The sequence below is a fragment of the Musa acuminata genome, chromosome BXJ3-11, assembly GCF_036884655.1.
Source record: "Musa acuminata AAA Group cultivar baxijiao chromosome BXJ3-11, Cavendish_Baxijiao_AAA, whole genome shotgun sequence".
NCBI classification, from domain to species: domain Eukaryota; kingdom Viridiplantae; phylum Streptophyta; class Magnoliopsida; order Zingiberales; family Musaceae; genus Musa; species Musa acuminata.
Window position 1 is genome coordinate 23,590,750 of NC_088359.1, and position 19,735 is coordinate 23,610,484.

The following is a 19,735-nucleotide window of genomic DNA, read 5'->3' on the forward strand; positions in this document are numbered from 1 at the left end:
GACTTTCCTTGAACTCTTAAGTTAAACATGCAGAGGGTATGAAACCCCCACCACAACCCAACCAGAACAACACATACTAGTCAACAACTACATCTCAACCATAATCCTAGTGGGGCTATTCGACTGTTGCTTCAAGATTGTTCGATAACACATGTTTCATTCCAACTTCCTTTTAACCCATCAAGCACATCAATATACCTCGATGTAGGTCCTGATCAATTAGTTGGACTGGGCCAAGCCAGGCCACGTTGAAAGAGTCGGGTCGCATTTGATGGCCCATAAACCGCTCGTTATTTGAGACCCTATTCAACCGTTACCCGCCGCACGTACCCCTCCAATCAGAACTGAGGGACCCGCATGAGTCGCCAAGGCTGGTGGGGAGACAATTTTGAAGGCGGTTTAAGCGAGGTGTCTTATCAAGTGCAGCAGCGCCACGCGCTTTGTCCGACGGCTGAGATGATTTCATGCTCTAAATCCGACGTCTATTTCGCATCGACGCGCTTTTGAATTCCGCTTCCGCGGAGGCTTTTCCTTTGTTCCAATCGTCTAATCCTGGCAGCATTCGTGCTCTGTGTTTTTCCCACGCTTCAATCCCCCTATCCGAGGATTGAGAGAGAGAGAGAGAGAGAGAGACTTCGATTCGCCAAGAGGACAAAGAGAGACGCGCTGCAGTCTCTGGGAGCTGGGATCGGGAGGCGAGGGGGAGCGAAGATGATGATGACGAGGGCCTCGATGGGCGCCATGGAAGGCCCGGTGCTCGATGACGTGATAAGGAGGCTGCTCGGTGGCGGTGGCCGGCAGGTCAAGCTCTTCGAGGCGGAGATCCGGCAGCTCTGCGTCGAGGCGAAGAAGGTGTTCCTCTCGCAGCCCAACCTCCTCGAGCTGCACGCCCCCATCAAAATCTGCGGTAAGTTCTGATCCTCCTCATCCCTCGATCGACGATTTTCAATTTAATGTGGTGCAGTTGCCTTTTACGAAAAACAGATTCTTCTGTTCTTCTCGGAAACTAACTAAAAGCCAAAAAATTGCAACTGTTAAACTCTCCCACGCTGTGCTGTTGATCGATGATTGTTGTTCTTTCAGATATGCATCTTATGCCTTTCTTATGTTTTGGACTAGAACTTGTTATTTAGTTGGAGCTACTCTGCAAATTAGGAATTCCTGCTTGATTGAGTCAGGAGCCAGAAAGAAGTGAGGAAAGGTTGTAGAGGATGGGGGAGATCTTAAGGTAATATTTGAGGAAACCTAACTTCCTAAGGTTTCTTAATCAAGTTAGTTGGTAGAAAGGAATTTAGCAGAATTTAATCGGTAAAGAGTAAGGAAGGAATAATGTGGAGCGAGGCGATTAAACTAGTGGAAAATTACTTATGTAGACTCACTGACCTTTATGTTGACAAGAGCAACCAACATATGTTCCATTATGATAGTAATTTACGTGACCACCAAATCTTACTTTACCATTGTTGGATAAAAGATTTTGCCTCCCTCATTTTAGTATTTATGATCATTCTGTATCTTCTATCTACACCACCATAAATGTCTTTCTGGAGCTCTTATTTACTTATATGTGGTTTTATTTACTTATATGCGTATTAGTTGGTCCTTCAGTAGATGAACGTAAAACTAGTGCATCTTGTAGTCTTACTCGTGTAATTGTGCAAAATGCATTATCTTTTGCATGCCTTACCACTCTTTAGCTTTAATATGCCAATTTTTATATAAAGTTTTACAAAATTGTACAATCAAATGCACGTAAGGATATTAGTATTTTGGCTACTTGTATTTGGTAGCATGCTTTTGACATTTATTTAATATTTATGTGAATAAAATGATTAGATTTGTTAATCTAGATTTTGGTTGTCTGACGAGGAGGTGTTTCAGATCCAATCGTCGCCCTTTCCTAAGTCTATCACAGGAGGATTCGGTGTTGAGAACGTCGAAATGTCGAATTGAAACCTTGCAAAATTGTGTCGAGGTGTGCCCAACAAAGTCCAACCAATGCTTAAGTTAGCAAGTGAGCTCGAAGGATTTGGTCAAGTGCCAAACCTAATAAAAGTCAATCCTAATCCTCATAAGTGACATACTTAGGGGGCTTTTATAGTACGATGAGGGATCGTGAGACCCGAAGATGTGGTTAAATATCGGGGGCGGTAATGCGCATCTTTCGACCATGAATTCATCGAATCTAGGAATCACGGGATTGTAGCTATGCTCATTTTCCTACTCAACCACATCACCTACTTAATGGACTAGGGACCCACATACATGTGAGCTAGAATGTCGACAACTTGTGTTAACTACCCATATCATTTGCCACCATCATGCTTTGACACATGAAGTAGGGCCAAAGCACGATGTAACTCTTTTAGGCTATTCACACAAAGAAGGACTTGGTGGTAATTGAGTTATATTTAGGTTGTCGAAGTGACGCTTTGTGGTTGATTCAGTGTTGTTGGCATTGAAGATGGTACTTTGGCTGCTTCAGTTGTGTTGGCATCTGAGATAGTGCTTCAAGTCTATTTGATTGTGTTCGCATCGGAGGTAGCACTTCAGGCCGATTCAATTGTGCTAGTGTCGGAGATAACACTTTAGGTTGATTCGGTTGTGTTGGCATCGAAGATAGCGCTTCAGGCTGAACAGATTGTGTTGGTGTCAAAGATAGCATTTCAGGTCAATTCAACCATGCTATCGTCCAACATGGCGCTTTAGGCCAATTTGGTTGTGTTGGTGGTGGGGGTAGCGGTTCAGATTGATTTGATCGCACTATCGTAAAAAATGGCGCTTCATGCCGATTTGATTATCCTGTTGTCAAAGATAGCACTTTAGTCCGATGCGGTCATGGTTGTGTCCGGGGGTAGCGCTTTAGGCAGATTCAGTCACGCTGGCATCGGGGTACGCTTCCCTTAGTGGGATAGTCATTTTGGTGCTTCCTTATACTATGCATCATGTAGATTTTTTGTTTCGTAGAGGCAAGTTGCATGATGGTTTCGTCAATGAATATGACCGATGCATGTGAGCTATCTCTATTAATTTGATTTCTCACAGACACATCATATTAACAACTATGTCGGATCATGGGAGATCTGATCCTTGGCTTGATGCAATAATTACCTGCTATCTCACATTGTGGCACAATCGAGGAGCTTTGCGTGGCGGTCAGCTGAATTGTTAGGGATCCTGAAAGATTACAATGGGGTCCTACCACGTCCTTGATCCTAAGGGGATCACCCGACGATCCAACGACGAAAGCTTAGGGGTCACTCAACCCCTATAAATTGGATCCTGACTTTATTTGCTCCTCTCATGCTTTTAAGTGGTTTCGGAGCATTCGGGCTTCTCGAGCTTAAGAACTCCTCAAGGATTTAAAACTTCCTTAGAAAAAGGTTTGAGATGTCCTCCAACTCTTCTTCTCCACATCCATTCGGGACTTGAACGAGTTATTGGCTATGTCACCATCTTTGTTTTCAGCCAAGGAAACTTCTTCCTCCTTTGAAGGGGTCGAAGTTATTATTGAGGGAGGCTGCCCTTTTGGAGGAAAATCCCTCTAGTAGTAAGTACCCACAATCTTTAACAAGATCATTTAAACTCGACTTGCGCTCTGCTGTGAGGACTTAGGATAATAATGAGATTTTTCATATTTTGATCGAGTTTGAGCTTATTACTGCTCAGCGTGGTGATCGACCCTATACATTGAACCACTATTTCCACACATAAACCAATACACTGGAGGTTGAGCTTTGATTCCTCTTCATTCGTTCTTTGTCGGGGTCTTTCAATATTGGAGGACCTCGCCTGCTCGGGTGGCAACTAACACTTTAAGTTACCTTGTGGCCTTTATTGGGGAATGCCAAAGGATCGACACTACCTGACGTCTTCTGTTGTAATCATGTTGCAACATATGCTTCAAGGGTTTAGTATACTTCCTTTTAGCCCGAAGTAGCTGCAACATCAAAGGGACACTGAGCTTCAACAAGGGATGGAAAAGAAGGTTTTTTTAATGTCATTTCAAGGAATGGATGGCTCGTTAGCATGTCTTGGACCGTCCGAAAGTTTGCTATTGCCCCTCCGAAGTTGCACAAGTTCGACTTGGAGCAATTCCGTTGAGTTGCTCACTCCTTGTTCAAGTTCACTGCAATCCAGCAGATGAGCAAATAGTGAGTTATTGAAACAAAGCTTAGTCTCGTGTCTCGGGGTTAGTCTTTGCTACCTTCCCCTCTTATACTTTGAGGTTTCGAGTTCATGATTGGTTTTGCTTCTTTGTGTATTTTGCAAACATGGATTTCCATAGAGACATGCTTTAGGTTGCTTCCAAGCATGGGAAGAAGCATTCTGACCCTCCCAATCCTCTTGTTGGGACAAATGGGTTGCACGTGTCTGAAGGCATGAGGTAGAGCCGAATCCTCCTATTGAGATTAGGGCTTCATTATGTCGAAAAACTTAAACAGAGCATCACATGCGCAGTGGAAGAACATAAAACAAAAATCCTATATTTCTCAAAAGAAAAAAGTTCTCGTCATCGTGCGATGATTGGTGTGCGAAAAATTACAAAATCGAAAATTATATGCATGTGAAAGATGTGTTACCTAGGGAGATCGTATATCCCTGAAAACTTCTAGATCTATAGGAGAGGATAAAGAAGGTCAATTATCCTCCTCTTTACTGGTGATCCACACGGTAGATATGGCGAAGACGCTCCTCAAATTGTTGCACGATCATTCTCTCCACACGTACCACGTAATCAAGAAGGGGCTGACCCTTCTTACTGTCCACACACCCCAAACTAGGGCAGTCGGCTAAGGAGGAGAGGGAGGGAGGAGAATAGGAGGTGACAGGCAAAAAGGGTCTAGCCTATGCCCCTTTGGTTCCCTCCTATTATAGAGGTTCCTGTCAACTTAACCCTAATGGATCCTGTCTTATTGAGTACTGGATCTCTATCCAACTACCCAAGCCTCTTTGATTAGTGGATCTCTACCCAATAATCTCTCATTGGCTCTTATTGGATCTTATCCACAAGATCCAATAATTCAAGCGCTTATTGGATATCCAATAATTCAAGGGCTTATTGGATATCCAATAAGATAGGGTCTCCAACGGATATCTCATATTCGAACCTCTACTTGTTGTAACACCTACCATATGTGTGTGATCCTCTAGGCCCAATATCGAGCTGGCTGTGAGTCATGCCTGTTAGAACTCTTAACTCAGTGAATTATCATTTCTTATAATAATTCAATCGACTCATCGACTACGGACGTACTAGGCCACTACGTCGTAGTCCCCAAACGATATAAGAGAATTCAATCTATTGGGTCTATTTGTCCTTAATTACCGTGGATCTATAGTCCCTCATCCATTTAATATTCTAGAGACCGTATAACGAGCATGGTGCTGTCAGGCCCATACAAAATCTACTCGAGTTCGCTCTAATCAGATTCTCTTGGAGAATTCTTTCTCTCTCAATCCGAATAACCCTGGCCAGGGATTTGCTTGAGCAAGAACACATAGGATATGCTTCTTATGACATCGAGAGCGGATAATCATCTATCGATACTCAATTGCTTTCGTAACGTTGGCTACCACCCCCGATGATCGGTTGTGTCAGATCTGAAACCTCCAAACCTATAAATCCAGTATCAAAGAGCGAAGTACTCATACTAGGCATCCTTGGTGTCTCAGGTCTAAGGATCAAACACACAAATGAGACCACAAAATCATTATTTGATAATGAAGTACTATCAACCATCCAACATTCCGTGAGCGGATCAATCAGTGAACTCATTCTTCAATGAGCACTTGTATTGTATCCCTAGTGTCCCCACACGAGCAGCTATGAGACCAACCGTCTCTATCATATAGATGAGTATATAGCACACTGGTCTGTCCGGTTATCTCGATGTCCCTTTGGAGTAGTAACCTACGATTGAGATTATTTAGTATCTGTGTTTAAAGATGAATCAATCTCATTATCGCGATCTCATCACGATCTGATTCTCATTGCATAGATCCATGGACATTACAATATATGCAACATACACCATAAAGTGAAAAAATGCCAATAATAATAATAAGCAAAATGACTGCGTAGCATGTCACACGTGCCATCACTCACGTGGTTGGCTTGCAAGGCACCTATGACTAGCACACTAGGCCAGAGCATCGGGCACCTCAACATACTTGAAGAGGAATGGCGAGCCTTGGCATTGAATCTGATGCACAAGCACCGAAGGGACTCACCACTACCACCTCTATCTAGCTAATGCTAGAGGATCGAGGAGCCTTCCTTTTTAGGGTGTATAGAAGGTCCTATCCCCCTTTCTGCCACGAGGGGGGAGTCTTCGAGGGTTGTTGAATCCTCCCGTTCGAGGAGATCTCGATGGGAGAGGCAGTGATAATGGTTGGGGGGGAGTTAAGACCTTCAATCTCATCGGCCCACTCGAGCGGCCCACCTCTTAACGTGTTCAAGGTCTACTTGATAGATCGATTCTCATTCGCTGCGAGTTGGCACCAAGTTGGCCTGAAGCAGGAGAGGGTCCCCTTCTAGCTCAATTGGGGGTTGGTTGCGACCAACCAACTCTTGGAGGTTCCACGAGTGGCCACCTTAAGAAACCGGGGTGTCCTACACTTGGGGTTAGTGAAAGGTTTGTATGTGAGGTCCAGTAAGGACCTCATCGTTAACGCCCATAAGGGTACCATCATGGTAAGCGTCTAAACCACCATATAGTGGGAGCATTGATCAATTGAGTCCTCGATGCCTTGGTCGTCGTGTCTCACCTGTTGAGGGAGTGCAATGACCTTCAGAATAAGGCAATTAACTCGAACATAAGATAACAATCATGCACAAGGCAACTCAATTCTAGCTTAAGGTGGATGAGATGAGTTGAAGTCCATTGCAACAAGGCATATGGTGTTGGAGCCGTAGGATCAGCCATAGATCTCATGGCGTAGAGGAAGTATAAGTGGAATGGGACTGATTTGCTCAAGTGGCAATGACAGCCTAAATCAAGCTCGCCAATCTCCAAGGTATCATGGAGGGTCTCAATGGGTTGCTCCAAGAAGACGAGGCCTGTTGTATGGAGTACAAGGCCTCTCGGGGCTTCGCCAAGGGATTAACCCAGTTTGGATATAGTTCCTTTAACTTTGGGTATCTCTTGGCAATTTCTCAGGTGACTTCGACCACCTTAGATTAGCTTTGCCCGAAGATCCCATCAACATCACCCCATCAACGACAAATTCCCCTTTGGGAATAATAGATTCAACGGTCATAACGAGTCCTCAGATCCTATGAAAGAAGATGATGTTGAACCTGGTGAGGGGGTGGAATGGGTGGTAGGTGAGGAGATGACAGAACCGAGACGAGTCCTCAATTCAAAGAATGTCGAAATGCTAAATCATGACTTTGCAAAACTGCATTGGGTGCATGCCCATCAAAGCCCATCTGATACTTAAGTTAGCAAGTGAGTTCAGAGAATTCGATTAAGTGTCAAACTTATTAAGTCAATTGTAATCCTCGTAGGTAGCTTACTTGAGGGCTTTTATAGTACGGTGAGGGATCGTAAGACTCGAAGGTATGGTTAAATATCATGGAAGATTATCCTACAATCACAAATTCACCGAATCCAAGAATCACAGGATTATAGTTACGCCCGTTCACCTCCTCAATCACATCACCTAGTTAGTGGACCAGGGACCCACATGATGTGCGAGCCAGAGTATTGACAGCTTGCCATGTGTTATCTTCCCATATCAAGATTAAAATGGATGCTTGAAATTTAGTTGTTTGTTTTTACTAACATGCTTTTCACATTTGAGTGATAAATTGGCTTGAGAATCTTGAAACATTTTGATATGCCTTTTCTGTTGCAGGTGATATACATGGGCAATACATTGACCTTTTGAGGTTCTTTGAGATCGGCGGTTTCCCTCCTCATTCGTCTTATTTGTTTCTTGGAGATTATGTGGATAGAGGCAAATATAGTTTGGAGACCATATGCTTGCTTTTGGCTTATAAAATAAAGTACCCGGACAAAGTCTTTCTTCTAAGAGGCAACCATGAAGATGCTAAAATCAATAGAGTCTATGGATTTTATGATGAGTGTAAAAGGAGATTCAATATTCGACTATGGAAGACATTTTGTGATTGTTTTAATTGCTTGCCCTTGGCTGCACTGATAGATGAAAAGATTTTGTGCATGCATGGCGGTCTTTCACCAGAATTGGAGAACATTGACCAAATTCGAGATATCTCAAGGCCCACTGAGATTCCAGACTATGGTCTTCTTTGTGATTTGCTTTGGTCCGATCCTGATTCTGATGTACAAGGCTGGGGTGAGAGTGATCGAGGAGTTTCAGTCACTTTTGGTGCAGATAAGCTTGTCGAGTTTTTGGAGAAGAATGATCTGGATCTTATTTGCCGAGCTCATCAAGTAATCACTGTCCTTTCTCCTTCTGTTCCATTTTTTTTCCTACGTTTTGTTAAATGTTGCTCAAGTTGATAGTTATTTCGTAGGTGGTGGAGGATGGATATGAGTTCTTCGCTCACCGAAGATTAGTCACAATTTTTTCAGCTCCAAACTATTGTGGGGAATTTGATAATGTGGGTGCTTTGTTGAGCATAGATGAAAACTTACTATGTTCATTCGAGATATTGAAAGTAGCCACACCCGGAAGCTTTGACGCATTGGCAAAGATACCCAATAAGGTAACCTTCTTTTTCAACTTGGAGAAGATCTGTTGTCTTACCAATGATTTATGTATAAATATGAAAAAATGATAACAAGTTTATTATATGCTTAACATACTAGTTAAATTTCCTGCTTTACTGAAAGACACTAATCCAGCTGTTCGTTCTGTCTTCCAAACAAGCAGCCATCAAAAGGAGGAAAAGTTTGATGCGCCTATTGACGATGTTAGAGGATGAGTCGGCCTGGCGGGCGGGATCTTGTGGGTTTGAGCTGACCGGAGCTTTACATTGTTTGGTGCTGATTCTGGTTGGCCCTGAAACACATTCCACTGAGTCTTGAATCATTAGGAGAGTGAAGCCTATGTCTCGTTCTTGCGCCAGTAGCCGACGCTTTCTAGTTGTACAGCAAACTAATACATGTTTTCTTCTTTTTTTGCCCCTACTCCTCCTGTACACGACTGCTTTCAAGGGTCATGCTGATTCAGGATGATCCGAGTCTCTTAAGCTGTTGAGATGAATGGTGACCAAGCAACAGCCGATGCTTTTGACATGACCTGAAGTAATCAGTCAATTGGGACCTGACAACTACATTTTTTGCGGTCACCCTCTCATTGCTAAGCTGATAGGTGAAAACAAAATACATTCTATACCTTTTTCTTTATTGAACTCCTCAATCGTGTTTGTTTAAGATCAAATGACACTTTGTTACGCAAGAGGTAGGATGATAATGTGCCGGAGAATCGGCAGGCCAATTCCTGTTAGTATTAATTATATGCCTCTGTGAATGCTGGTTTCGAATTAATAGTTTGGTATTATGTCTTAATCTTAATCCATTGATCTATTAACTTCGTTATTAGGATAGTAATACCGTAATGTTGGGTTCTATCTACCAAAAAAGCACATTTGGAATAAATACTTCATTTTAAAATTTGGCTTTCGTTTTTTTGAGAATTAATAATTACGAATATATGGTAATTAATAACCATTCAATTCATGATACGTGTCATGGATTTAGCTGGCTTGTCCAAGTTAAATGGTATTTTAATTTACTGCATTTGTAGCTGACGAGCCAAATTAATGTCTTTACTTCAAAGGGGGTCGGATAAAAATTTGCACAAGGTGATTCCACAGGATCGTGCGCTTCTGATTTCATCATCATAACATGACCATCGGATCGGACGACAAGTGACCGATCTTTAGAGGAAACCGAACGCCCTAACGCGGTGTGAGACGGGAGCACACGTGGCGACCTATCTTTGTTCGGAGTCGTGCGGTCTAAGGAACGGGTTCGACTAACTCACTCGGATCACGGCTTCTCCAGTTGGGCTCCCAAAACGTGTCTCGCTTAGAGTGCGGAGGGAGAGAGAGAGAAATCGAGAGAGATGAGCACCGATGGCGGCGGAGGCGGGGAGACTCCGACGGTTCCACCCAACATGACCATCTACATCAACAACCTCAACGAGAAGATCAAGCTCGACGGTGATTTATCGTGAACCCTAGAAGCACCAGTTCTTGTTTTCCTCCTGCTCTTCGTTCCTGTTACTTTTTTTGTCTGTTGCATGAACATAGGACGATGAGTTCTTGCTTGCCCCATTCTCTTCGTTCTTTCTTTCTCGGGTTCTTGCCTGTCCACTTCTCTTCGTTCTGTTTGTTTCTTCCTCCCTGGAGTTCTTGACGGGTTGTTGTTTTCTATTCTTTTTTTGCACTGTAAAACCTAGAAAGGATGCGTGCGCTTCGGTAGGGTTCTTTGGATCTTTCTATCTTGCTTTTGGTGCTTGGAACTAGCGATGCATGCTCATTAAGGCGTGTTATATTGTCCTCTTAACCCTAATTTACCGCCAACCCTAACTGGAGTTCTTGACGCCTTCTTGTTTTCCTAACATATTTAATTTTCGTCTTTTCTCGAGTTTTTTGCTGCGCTCTCTCCCTTTCTCACAAACCTTGGAAACGATGCTTAGAATTTCCGAGTAATCTGTATGATTTCTTGAACCTGTTCATCAAGATATCTTCCTCTTTTAACGCTAGATTAGCTCCCGTCCAGTCAGTCAAATTACGATCATAGCGAGGCAAAATCCTTCTTCTCTTTGTTCTTTATAGATTTATGCTTATCACACCTCTGTCTGTTAAATCTCTCACTTGGCGTCATTTGTACAACAATTCACTTGGCGTTATGTTACAATTTACTACTTTTAACTGAATATTAAATAGCAGCACTTGGTTTGTTTCTGATTCTTGAGTAGTATTTCCATTGTTCATAGCGAGCATTGAAGAGAAGCCAGCAACCAAATGTTGCTATGCTAATTCGCATTAATTGATGTTTCCCATATCATAATTTTGCAAGCTACTGCTGTAAATCTGCTTGTCCTTTTTCTTTTTCTAGTTTGATTATAATAGCTGGTTACAAGAGCTAATTCAACTTCTTATTCCATTCTAGAACTCAAGAAGTCTCTGCATGCTGTTTTCTCCCAGTTTGGGAAGATATTGGAGGTTCTTGCTTTTAAGACATTGAAACACAAAGGGCAAGCGTGGGTAGTCTTTGAGGATGTTTCATCAGCAACTGAGGCACTTAAACGAATGCAAGGATTTCCTTTTTATGATAAGCCTATGGTAAGCTTTTAATGCCTCAAGTTGCCTGTATGGAACTTCTGTGAATTTGAATGTCTGTCAGGAATTTCTTGTCATTTGCACCTGGGGAAAGCTTTCTGCAATGTCCTGAATTAATTGTGATAAACATTTTATAATTAATGCTTCAACTTTTGTGATTTTAAATAGCTACATATTTAAGCACTGTATTATCATGCACTTAGTTAGTTTTGCCTAAGTCGTACGGTACCCTTATGTGTCCATCTGCCAAGGTCATCTCCTCGAAATCTCCTATAGTCCCTTAGGACCTACAAAAGAAAAAATGGGTTAGAGAAAGTGTTTCACTCGGGATTTACAAGTAATCATTTCAGCAAACGTTTCATAGTCAATATAAACAAACTTTACAAGCTCTGAACGGTCATACAACAAAGGGTCTAAAATTGTCAACTACAGATTGAAATCCCTATATGACACTATCCTTGTTTGTAAGCCTAAGACGACCACCAAAACAAAAGAAAATGGGGCTGCTAAACCTACTATCAGTCCTTTATATGCTGTGCAAAGCATGAACAAAACCGAAAGATATGGGCATACATGAGCATTACATCAAACACCCCGTTTACAGTTTTGTTCGTGACATTCTCCCCCACTTATTCCTTCGATGTCCTCGTCGAAGCCTTTGCAGACGCTACATCTCTTCGCCTTTGCTAAATCTTTAATCTTTTTCTCCAGTTGTAATGCGCCTCTTGATTCTCAACTGGACTCCGCTATTGTTGTTGAGTAGTCGAACTTTGATCCGCCATGCTGCTTTAACTTGCCAATGACTCTGGCTCTAGTGTGGGGTCGGTTGAGTTATGCCGATCCCTGTTGTTTCTTACGGATCTCTCGGATGAAGGAAAAGATCATCCTTAATATGTTTTAGTCCCTCAAATGCCTCATGTCGCTTGAATTAGGTGGATGCTTGTTGGAGCTTCAACGAGCATCGCTTCGTAGACCTTAAAGTTTTTGGGTCCTTCCTCTGTAAAATTTGTCCATCGATTCTTCTTCCACTTAGTCGTCACTTCCAAGTAGGTTTGCATCATTTTCGCTTTCGATTGACATTCTGTTGGGAAATGAAGCGGATAATCTACTCTCAGTAGCATTGATCACCATTGGTCAGAATTTGATAACTACTATCTTCCATTAGGTTTCTTCAAAGAGTCTTTGAACCGGTGCAGAGCTCCTCTGCTGGATAGATAAGAGAATTGAGGTACTCAGTTTCACTCATTCTCTTAAGAGTTCAAAAGACAAATGTTACTTGACTTCGCTTGCTTCCTCGAGGGTTGTACTCAATGCATCGAGTTGGTTACTAGCCTTCGCCGCTTTTTTGCTCATACTTTTGAAGGACCTGAAGTATTTACATACCTTGTGTTGAGTTAGCTACTGTGATTCATCTTCTCAATGTAATCGAACTTTTGGAATGCAAGAAGTTTTCATCCCAACTTGGAGCAAGTCTCTGATAGTTTTGGTTGTCTCTGGGATTGTACCGTATCTCTATTATTTTTGCCGCCTATTCCTCTGAGTTGCAAAGGTATAGCACCGCGTACTGCATGCTTCGTTTCTTGGTTGAGCACTCTTGCATCGACCCGAAGTCCTTCACTTTTGGCTATCTTGATGATAAGCTCGTTGACATTGGTCTTACGAAGTTCCTTGGCCTTTGCTCTTTAGCCTTGTCTTGTTATTTGGAGTTTGCCTTTACATTCTCCATCTCCTTGGCCCCTTTCACGACCAAGCACTCTTCATCCAAGAGAACAAGGGATCGACGACTTCACGGAAGCCCCGTCTTTGCGGTACCATAGCGTTGCCATGCCCACGACCCTACTATTCATCGCCTCGCATCTGCGTCCCTTTTTTCGCGATCGGTAGATCTGCCTCTATGGCATTGTGGCCTTCTTTCGAGTCCACCTCCATTTTAATCGATGCTTGGTTTTGGGTAGCTAAGTTCTTCTGGACTCGTCGTCGCTTTCTCGCCCCTTTCGACCACTTACTTCAACACCTCTGTGTTCTCTGAGCAGTTCCCCTTAGTCGATGGAAAGATAGCATGTATCTCTTATGCATAGCTACCGCCATCATGTTGTAGGGTTCGTACCGATTCTGTTCTCCTTAGCTTCCTTGATAGCGACGTTCGCTTACTCGGCCTTGTCCTTTGACTTGTCGGGCTCCCTTAATCAAATATGAGCTCTTGAGCAGTCCAACTCTCTAGCCACTCCAATCATACCTTTACATGATCAAGTCCCCCCCCCCCCACATAAGACTCACTAGTACTTGCATTCGATATTCTCCCTCGGTGGTACATAGCCCCCATATGCTGATGACCAAGACTTTTATCCGATACAAAATTCGATGCACGCTCGAAAGACCCGCCTCTACGATACCATAGCATTCACTTCTTAAATCCATAGCCTTTCTTGTCGTCATGTTGTTCACTGAAGTGGAGCTCTTAATGGCTCCCGATCATACCTTTATATGATTTAGTCCCTCGCGAGATTAGTTTCATGTGTATCGTATTGCCACGAATTGTTCCACCACGATCCGTTGCATCATGTCGCCTCTTGGTGACATTTCTATTGCATTCTGATCATTGTGGGATGAACTCAGATTGCGATCCCTCCATATGTGGCCTCTGCCAACACATCGCAAGGCCTCTTCCACCTTCGATTATGTTCGGTCCATTAGCAATCAACTTTCGTTCACCCGCTCTTGGGTCACATCCAGACGAAGCATAGCTCTACGACGGTCTATCGCCTAGTAGCTCCCGAAATCCACGGACTTCGTTGAAATTAGTGCACCATTGTTTGGATCTTGGGCCTCTGCCCCTGCCAGCACAATCTCCGCTGCGCACCGCTTCCTTAATGGCAACTTGAATGATAGCACTATGGCGTATTCTTCAAGAGTACCCGCCTCTGTGTCCTCTTGTCCTATGCCAAGGCCTTCCGAACCTAACTTCGCCTCTGCAAGTTGAGTTGCCTTGGTTCCTCCGTCAAATGCTTCTCCGAGATAAGGTGCACGTACCTCGAAGCTCCCTTCGTCTTTGGCACCATGCAGGATGAGTCCGCTCCATCAGAATGAGGGACCCATAGAATGACATGATCCTGCTCTTACCTCTACAAGAGTTCATGTCCTTGACCTCTATCCAAGGAAAGCTTCATGCCTTCGCTCCATATTTTATCTTCTATGCCGACTTCCTTCATGCAGCTTGGGTACTTCACCAAGTTACACCCAAGTTGCTCTACTCCTCGATATGCATTGAATTGATGGTGGCCCTCACACCCACCATTGCACGGATCAACCCTCCGTTGAGTCCGATCTCCATATCAGCTCTAAGTGTATTTCATTTTGTGTTGCCTTGGGTCGCTCCCCTACTTGATCTCACAATGCATCCATCAATACATTACCTCATTCGAGATCATGCGATAACTCCTCGCCACTCGCTCGGTCCGTTGAGCTTTGTGGGGTTGTTGTCTTAAGGTACTCCTATTCAACATGTGTAGTCCATTGCACATGATTCTCCCTTTGGAGAACCGAGACTTATCCCTCTAAGGTATTTGTCGCATTGGAGCAACTTCTTTCTTCGCATCCTTCCCTATGGAAGTTTCGGAGACCACCATCCCCTTGGACTACTCCGTCTTGCTGAACAAACTGTGCATTGTTCTGTCCCCGCAAATGCACTTGCTAGATTGTGACTCCTCACCAATACAGCCCCTGATGCACCCCTCGAGGCCTAGCAACATGTTGAACTCACTGCACACATCAGCCTCCTACGAACGTATCCTTCTCATGCCAAAGAGAAAGTTTCAATGCTCTATGACGTCGAGTTTCGGTCGCCTTGGGATGGCCACGAACATTTCATCGTTCGCATACAAGCCCTTGCATGAGTATCGAATTCTTCGAGTTAGCAATTCCACTCATCTCTGTGAGCTTTGCATAACTCTTTCGGTCATTGAACAATCCATTCCACTTTGCACGGTCTTATCACCAAGCGCCTCGCTTGCTTTGAGCACCATCAAGTATGGTTGCTAATGTGGAGTGGTAGCTCGAACTTAGCCATCCCAACCTTTGTGCACACACATTCTTTCTAGCTTGCTTGTCCTCGTGGTGTCTCTTACGCGAAGGGTTGGCCATTCCTCTGAATGTCAATCTCAAATGCTCGCTCTTCTGAGCGACTTCTTTTCCCTACATCTCTATGTCGTTTCCCCCAAATGGTTGCGTGTGCTGGTTGCCCTCAACGCAGCCCCACTAGGTCCCCCACATTTGCATGCCAAGTGTTTTTATGTATGCTTGTCCTGCTTTGATACAATATATCACAGACTTAGCTGGTTTTGCTTAAGTCGTGCGACACCCTTGTGTGTCCATTCGCAAAGGTCAGCCCCCCCCCTGAAACCTTTTATGGTCCCGTAGGACCTACAAAAGAGAAAACAGGTTAGAGAAAGCATTTTACTCGGGATCCACAGGCAATCATTTCAGCAAACACTTCATAGCCGATGCAAATTACAAACAGACTTTATAAGCTTTGAACAGTCGCACAACAAAGGGTCCAAAATGGTTCACTACAGACCAAAATCCCTACAAGTGCCCACATGACACAACCTTTGTTTGCAAGCTTAAGACTACCACCAAAACCAAAGAAAATGGGGCTGCGAAGCCTACTACCAGCCCTTTACATGCTGTGCAAAGCATGATCAAAACTAAAAGGTACGGACGGACATACATGAGCATTACATCAAACACCCCGTTTACAGTTTTGTCCGTGACAGTATGGATGGACCATGTTATCATGCCTCGCAAAATTATAATGTGAGCATAGACCTCTTTTAGAGAGGGGTCATAGGTTTAACATTGGCATGCTGTTGTAGATGGATGCGACGGATTATAACCTATAATTAAAATGAAACTGCTATAGTCATGATATGCTTGCTGAGTCAATGTGTTTTTTTTTTCTAGTTCCCATGAGAAATAGTTTCATGAAAATATCAGCTTTTTTTATTCCAGAGTACCACAGATGGCATTATGGCTTGTTGTTGGGATATAATGACTTCTTGTTGATGCTGTTGTGTACAACACAGTTGATAAATGAAAACCATCTTTATGGAACTTAAGGTTTTAGATGTAAAGACATCTCGAGTGGATATTCATGAATTCATACCTTGTACATGTGGTAGCTAAGGTCTTAAAGCATATTACTGGCTAGCAAAGTGCCTTTGTCTCTGTCAATCTCATTTTTCTAAATTGCATCACTAAAATAAAAAGGTTGAAATTTGCAAGGGTAAATAACAAAATAAAAAGCAGTGGAGTGAAATGAGAGGTGCAAGGATATAGGCTCATGTGGGAGGAGAGGAAGGATAGTCTGACTCCTAATATTTTCGTGGGGTTCGATGGGGATATTGAAAAAGTATAATGAATTTGAATAATTCAATAACAATATTAGTTTCTGTGTTTTGAATAATTTCTTCTCCTATGACAACAGAATAATCATATCATAATTTTCCTTCTATTTTGCTGTGAATGTAGGATTAAGGCTACATAAATTTATTTTGCTGATTGACACTTGATGGTTAGGTGGAGGGCAAGGAAAGAATTGACCAAACATCTTTACATCTTTATGATTTTTTTTGTTATTCGAAATATTTAGTACATTTGGAGGTATTTCTGGTATGGTTAACCCATATTGTTTGACAAGGTGGTAACATCTTCTGCATTAAATTTAGTTCCAGTGATTTCAATATCGATTTAAATGGTGGGTGATGAAACCAACTTCTAAGAAAGAATATATGATATTGGATTAAGGTGGTTTACTTTGGAAGCAAGTTATGATGATTAGGTGGAGGAAAAAGGTGTGCTTTGCTATCACTTCCTTGAATAACTCCTTAGCCAGCATCTGAGGTATAATGAGATAATTGTAACATAAAACTTAAAACATGTATACTTAGTCTCATCTAGTGTTTGTAGCTGTGACAAGTGAATTTTCTGTTATCAACCTTATGATGGGCTTTTTAAACCAAGGTTAAGGGAAACTCATATTTTCAGTCTGTTGCAATTTAACCTGATACTGAGATCATCATTCATAATCATTTCATTATTTCTAGAGCTGATGGTTTTGGACCCTCAAATTAGCCGTGCATGTAGGATAAACTTGTAGACAAACAAAGCTTTGTGGGCCCCATATTCATTAGCATTGTACTTGTTTACATGGCTGCCCCTTTTGTACTGGTTTATGAGATTCGTCGAGATGAATAGTGCAGAGCCATAAATGCTTGGTTGCTTCTTAGATCAGCAATCAATAAGAGAACATGTGGAATTCCTGCTGTACTGGAGATAGCACTCTTTCATCATTCATAAAAAAGGGAAGGAAAGGGTTGCCATTCCTTGGCTAAAATATGTAATTATTTTTGTTGATTGTAATTGTGGTATCTGCCAATGTGTTGTTATTTTTCAAATGCTTATCTGCATCAGATCTTTGTTATTTTGATGCCACTCGTATCAGTTTGATAACTGAGATCTGTAGCCTCAGAAATTTACTACTGCAGTACTGCTACACTCAATTATATTGTATTTGGAATTTTGCTTGTAGCAGTCCAATTTTGCACCATGTGAAGAACATTTTGGTTAATATGTTATTTCCTAGACATATACGAAGCTTTGTAGACACAGATATTCCCCTTGAATCTTCCTTATTTTCATACATCATTCATGTTCAAAATGTTGAACAAATTCTTTGTAATTTCGTGTTTGTAACATAGCCCGCATTTATAAGATATTTTTATATATTGCTGATTAGTACATATTCCAGAGCAAGCAAAGTTTTTGTGGCATTAGTTTAATATACAGTCTGATGGAGCATCTTATTTATTTATGTGGCATGAAGTGATCTCTGTAAAGTTGTAATTCAGTATTGAACTTTGAGAGTACCCTTGCCCCTTGTAACAAATGCTTCTCATGTTTGCAATTGACCAACTTATTTTCTGAGAAATCAGAGAATTCAGTATGCAAAGACGAAGTCAGACATAATTTCAAAGGCTGATGGAACTTTTACCCCTCGAGAAAGACGGAAGAGGCATGATGAGAGAGGTAGAATTAAAATTATCTTCTTTCCCTTGATTTCTCGATCCTTGTGCAGCCAATCATCATATATTATTTGATTTGGTGACTGAATTTGGGGATATTTTCGTTTTTGTGGCCTCGTAATTTGCACCTCTTTGTGTTTGCTATTGTGTGTAATCTATAAGACGATGTATCTGGGTTTCATGTGATGCAGCAGACAGAAAGAAGCGGGAGCAACACCATGATGCTAATCAAGCTGGGACAGGGATAAATTCTGCTTATTCTGGTGCCTATGGAGCTGTACCACCGGTAAGCATTGTGTTTCATATCTCTACTTTCTTCTTTTTTACAATGGCATATTACCTCATGTAAATCCTAGGTCATGGGACCCAGTAGCTTTGCATTACAGTTGCAAGTGTTGCATTAAACATGGTCTTCTCTCAAAGGACTTTATCAACCTACCTTTGAAAGTTCTTCAGCTCTTGCCTATTCTTTGTGATTATGTCACCCCACCAAAATATTAGAATTTGCATGATTAGCCTGATTTGTGATGTGTAGTGAGGAAGTTTGTTTGGTAATTAATTAGCTGTAATTAATTTAGATACGCTTATTTTAGTGTTGCCAATAGTGTGTGCGCTTTGGCATCATGCTGAGGCTGCTCCTTTTGCAATATGGTGATCAGGGTTTGAGTGATGTGTTTGCAGGAAAGTAAGATTACATACATGAGTTCTCTACTAGATCCTATATTGATGTAATACGTTTAGGTTTCACTTCCTTCGGAGTAGTAGTACCTATGGTTGTGGTGTCTTCTCCTATATGTGACGTAATAATTTACATTGTGAAACCTTTCAGCTGGCTCAAATGGCTTACGGTGGAGGGGCCAAGTCCATGCTGCCGGAAACACCAGCCCTGCCCAATAATATTCTGTTTGTTCAGAACCTCCCCCATGAGACCACGCCAATGATGCTGCAGATGCTGTTCTGTCAATATCCCGGATTCAAGGAGGTGCGGATGGTGGAAGCAAAGCCAGGGATTGCTTTCGTGGAGTATGGGGATGAGATGCAGTCTACGGTGGCTATGCAAGGGCTTCAGGGCTTCAAGATCACGCAGCAGAACCCCATGCTCATCACATACGCTAAGAAGTAGCCTGCTTGTTTGGCAGATTACTTTTTTCCCCGATACCTTCTGATCCTCGATACCTTTTTAACCCGTGATGTTTTGCTCGCTCGCAGTTTGTGTCAACAATGTTTCGATTTTGTTTGTGCTTGAGATGTGATTTCTTATTAGTTATTCTTCTCAAGACCGGAATCCCTCTTCATAACTCTGAAAAAAACAGGCCCTCGTTGCTGGGAGAACACTGCATTGTCTGGGGAGAGAGCACACCGCATTTTCTTG

The 19,735-nt window shown here is 42.4% G+C and overlaps 2 protein-coding genes across 3 annotated transcripts; both read left to right on the top strand.

Annotated features, from left to right (window-relative positions):
• The first annotated feature begins 573 nt into the window (after nucleotides 1-573).
• Nucleotides 574-9,230, top strand: LOC135652241 (serine/threonine-protein phosphatase PP1-like). The gene is made up of 4 exons (XM_065173056.1): nucleotides 574-907; nucleotides 7,864-8,423; nucleotides 8,507-8,698; nucleotides 8,866-9,230. Exons 1-4 carry the CDS (start codon nucleotides 712-714, stop codon nucleotides 8,887-8,889), a joined length of 972 nt encoding a protein of 323 aa, XP_065029128.1. The 5' UTR covers nucleotides 574-711; the 3' UTR covers nucleotides 8,890-9,230.
• A 765-nt stretch (nucleotides 9,231-9,995) lies between these two features.
• Nucleotides 9,996-19,640, top strand: LOC135653244 (U1 small nuclear ribonucleoprotein A-like). Of its 2 annotated transcripts, none has more exons than XM_065175011.1 (5): nucleotides 9,996-10,159; nucleotides 11,115-11,287; nucleotides 18,274-18,367; nucleotides 18,555-18,649; nucleotides 19,193-19,640. In XM_065175011.1, exons 1-5 carry the CDS (start codon nucleotides 10,063-10,065, stop codon nucleotides 19,484-19,486), a joined length of 753 nt encoding a protein of 250 aa, XP_065031083.1. In that variant the 5' UTR covers nucleotides 9,996-10,062; the 3' UTR covers nucleotides 19,487-19,640. The 2 variants fall into 2 exon arrangements, with proteins under 2 accessions (XP_065031083.1, XP_065031084.1); XM_065175012.1 differs by having other exon boundaries at nucleotides 18,558-18,649.
• Nucleotides 19,641-19,735: the final 95 nt, after the last annotated feature.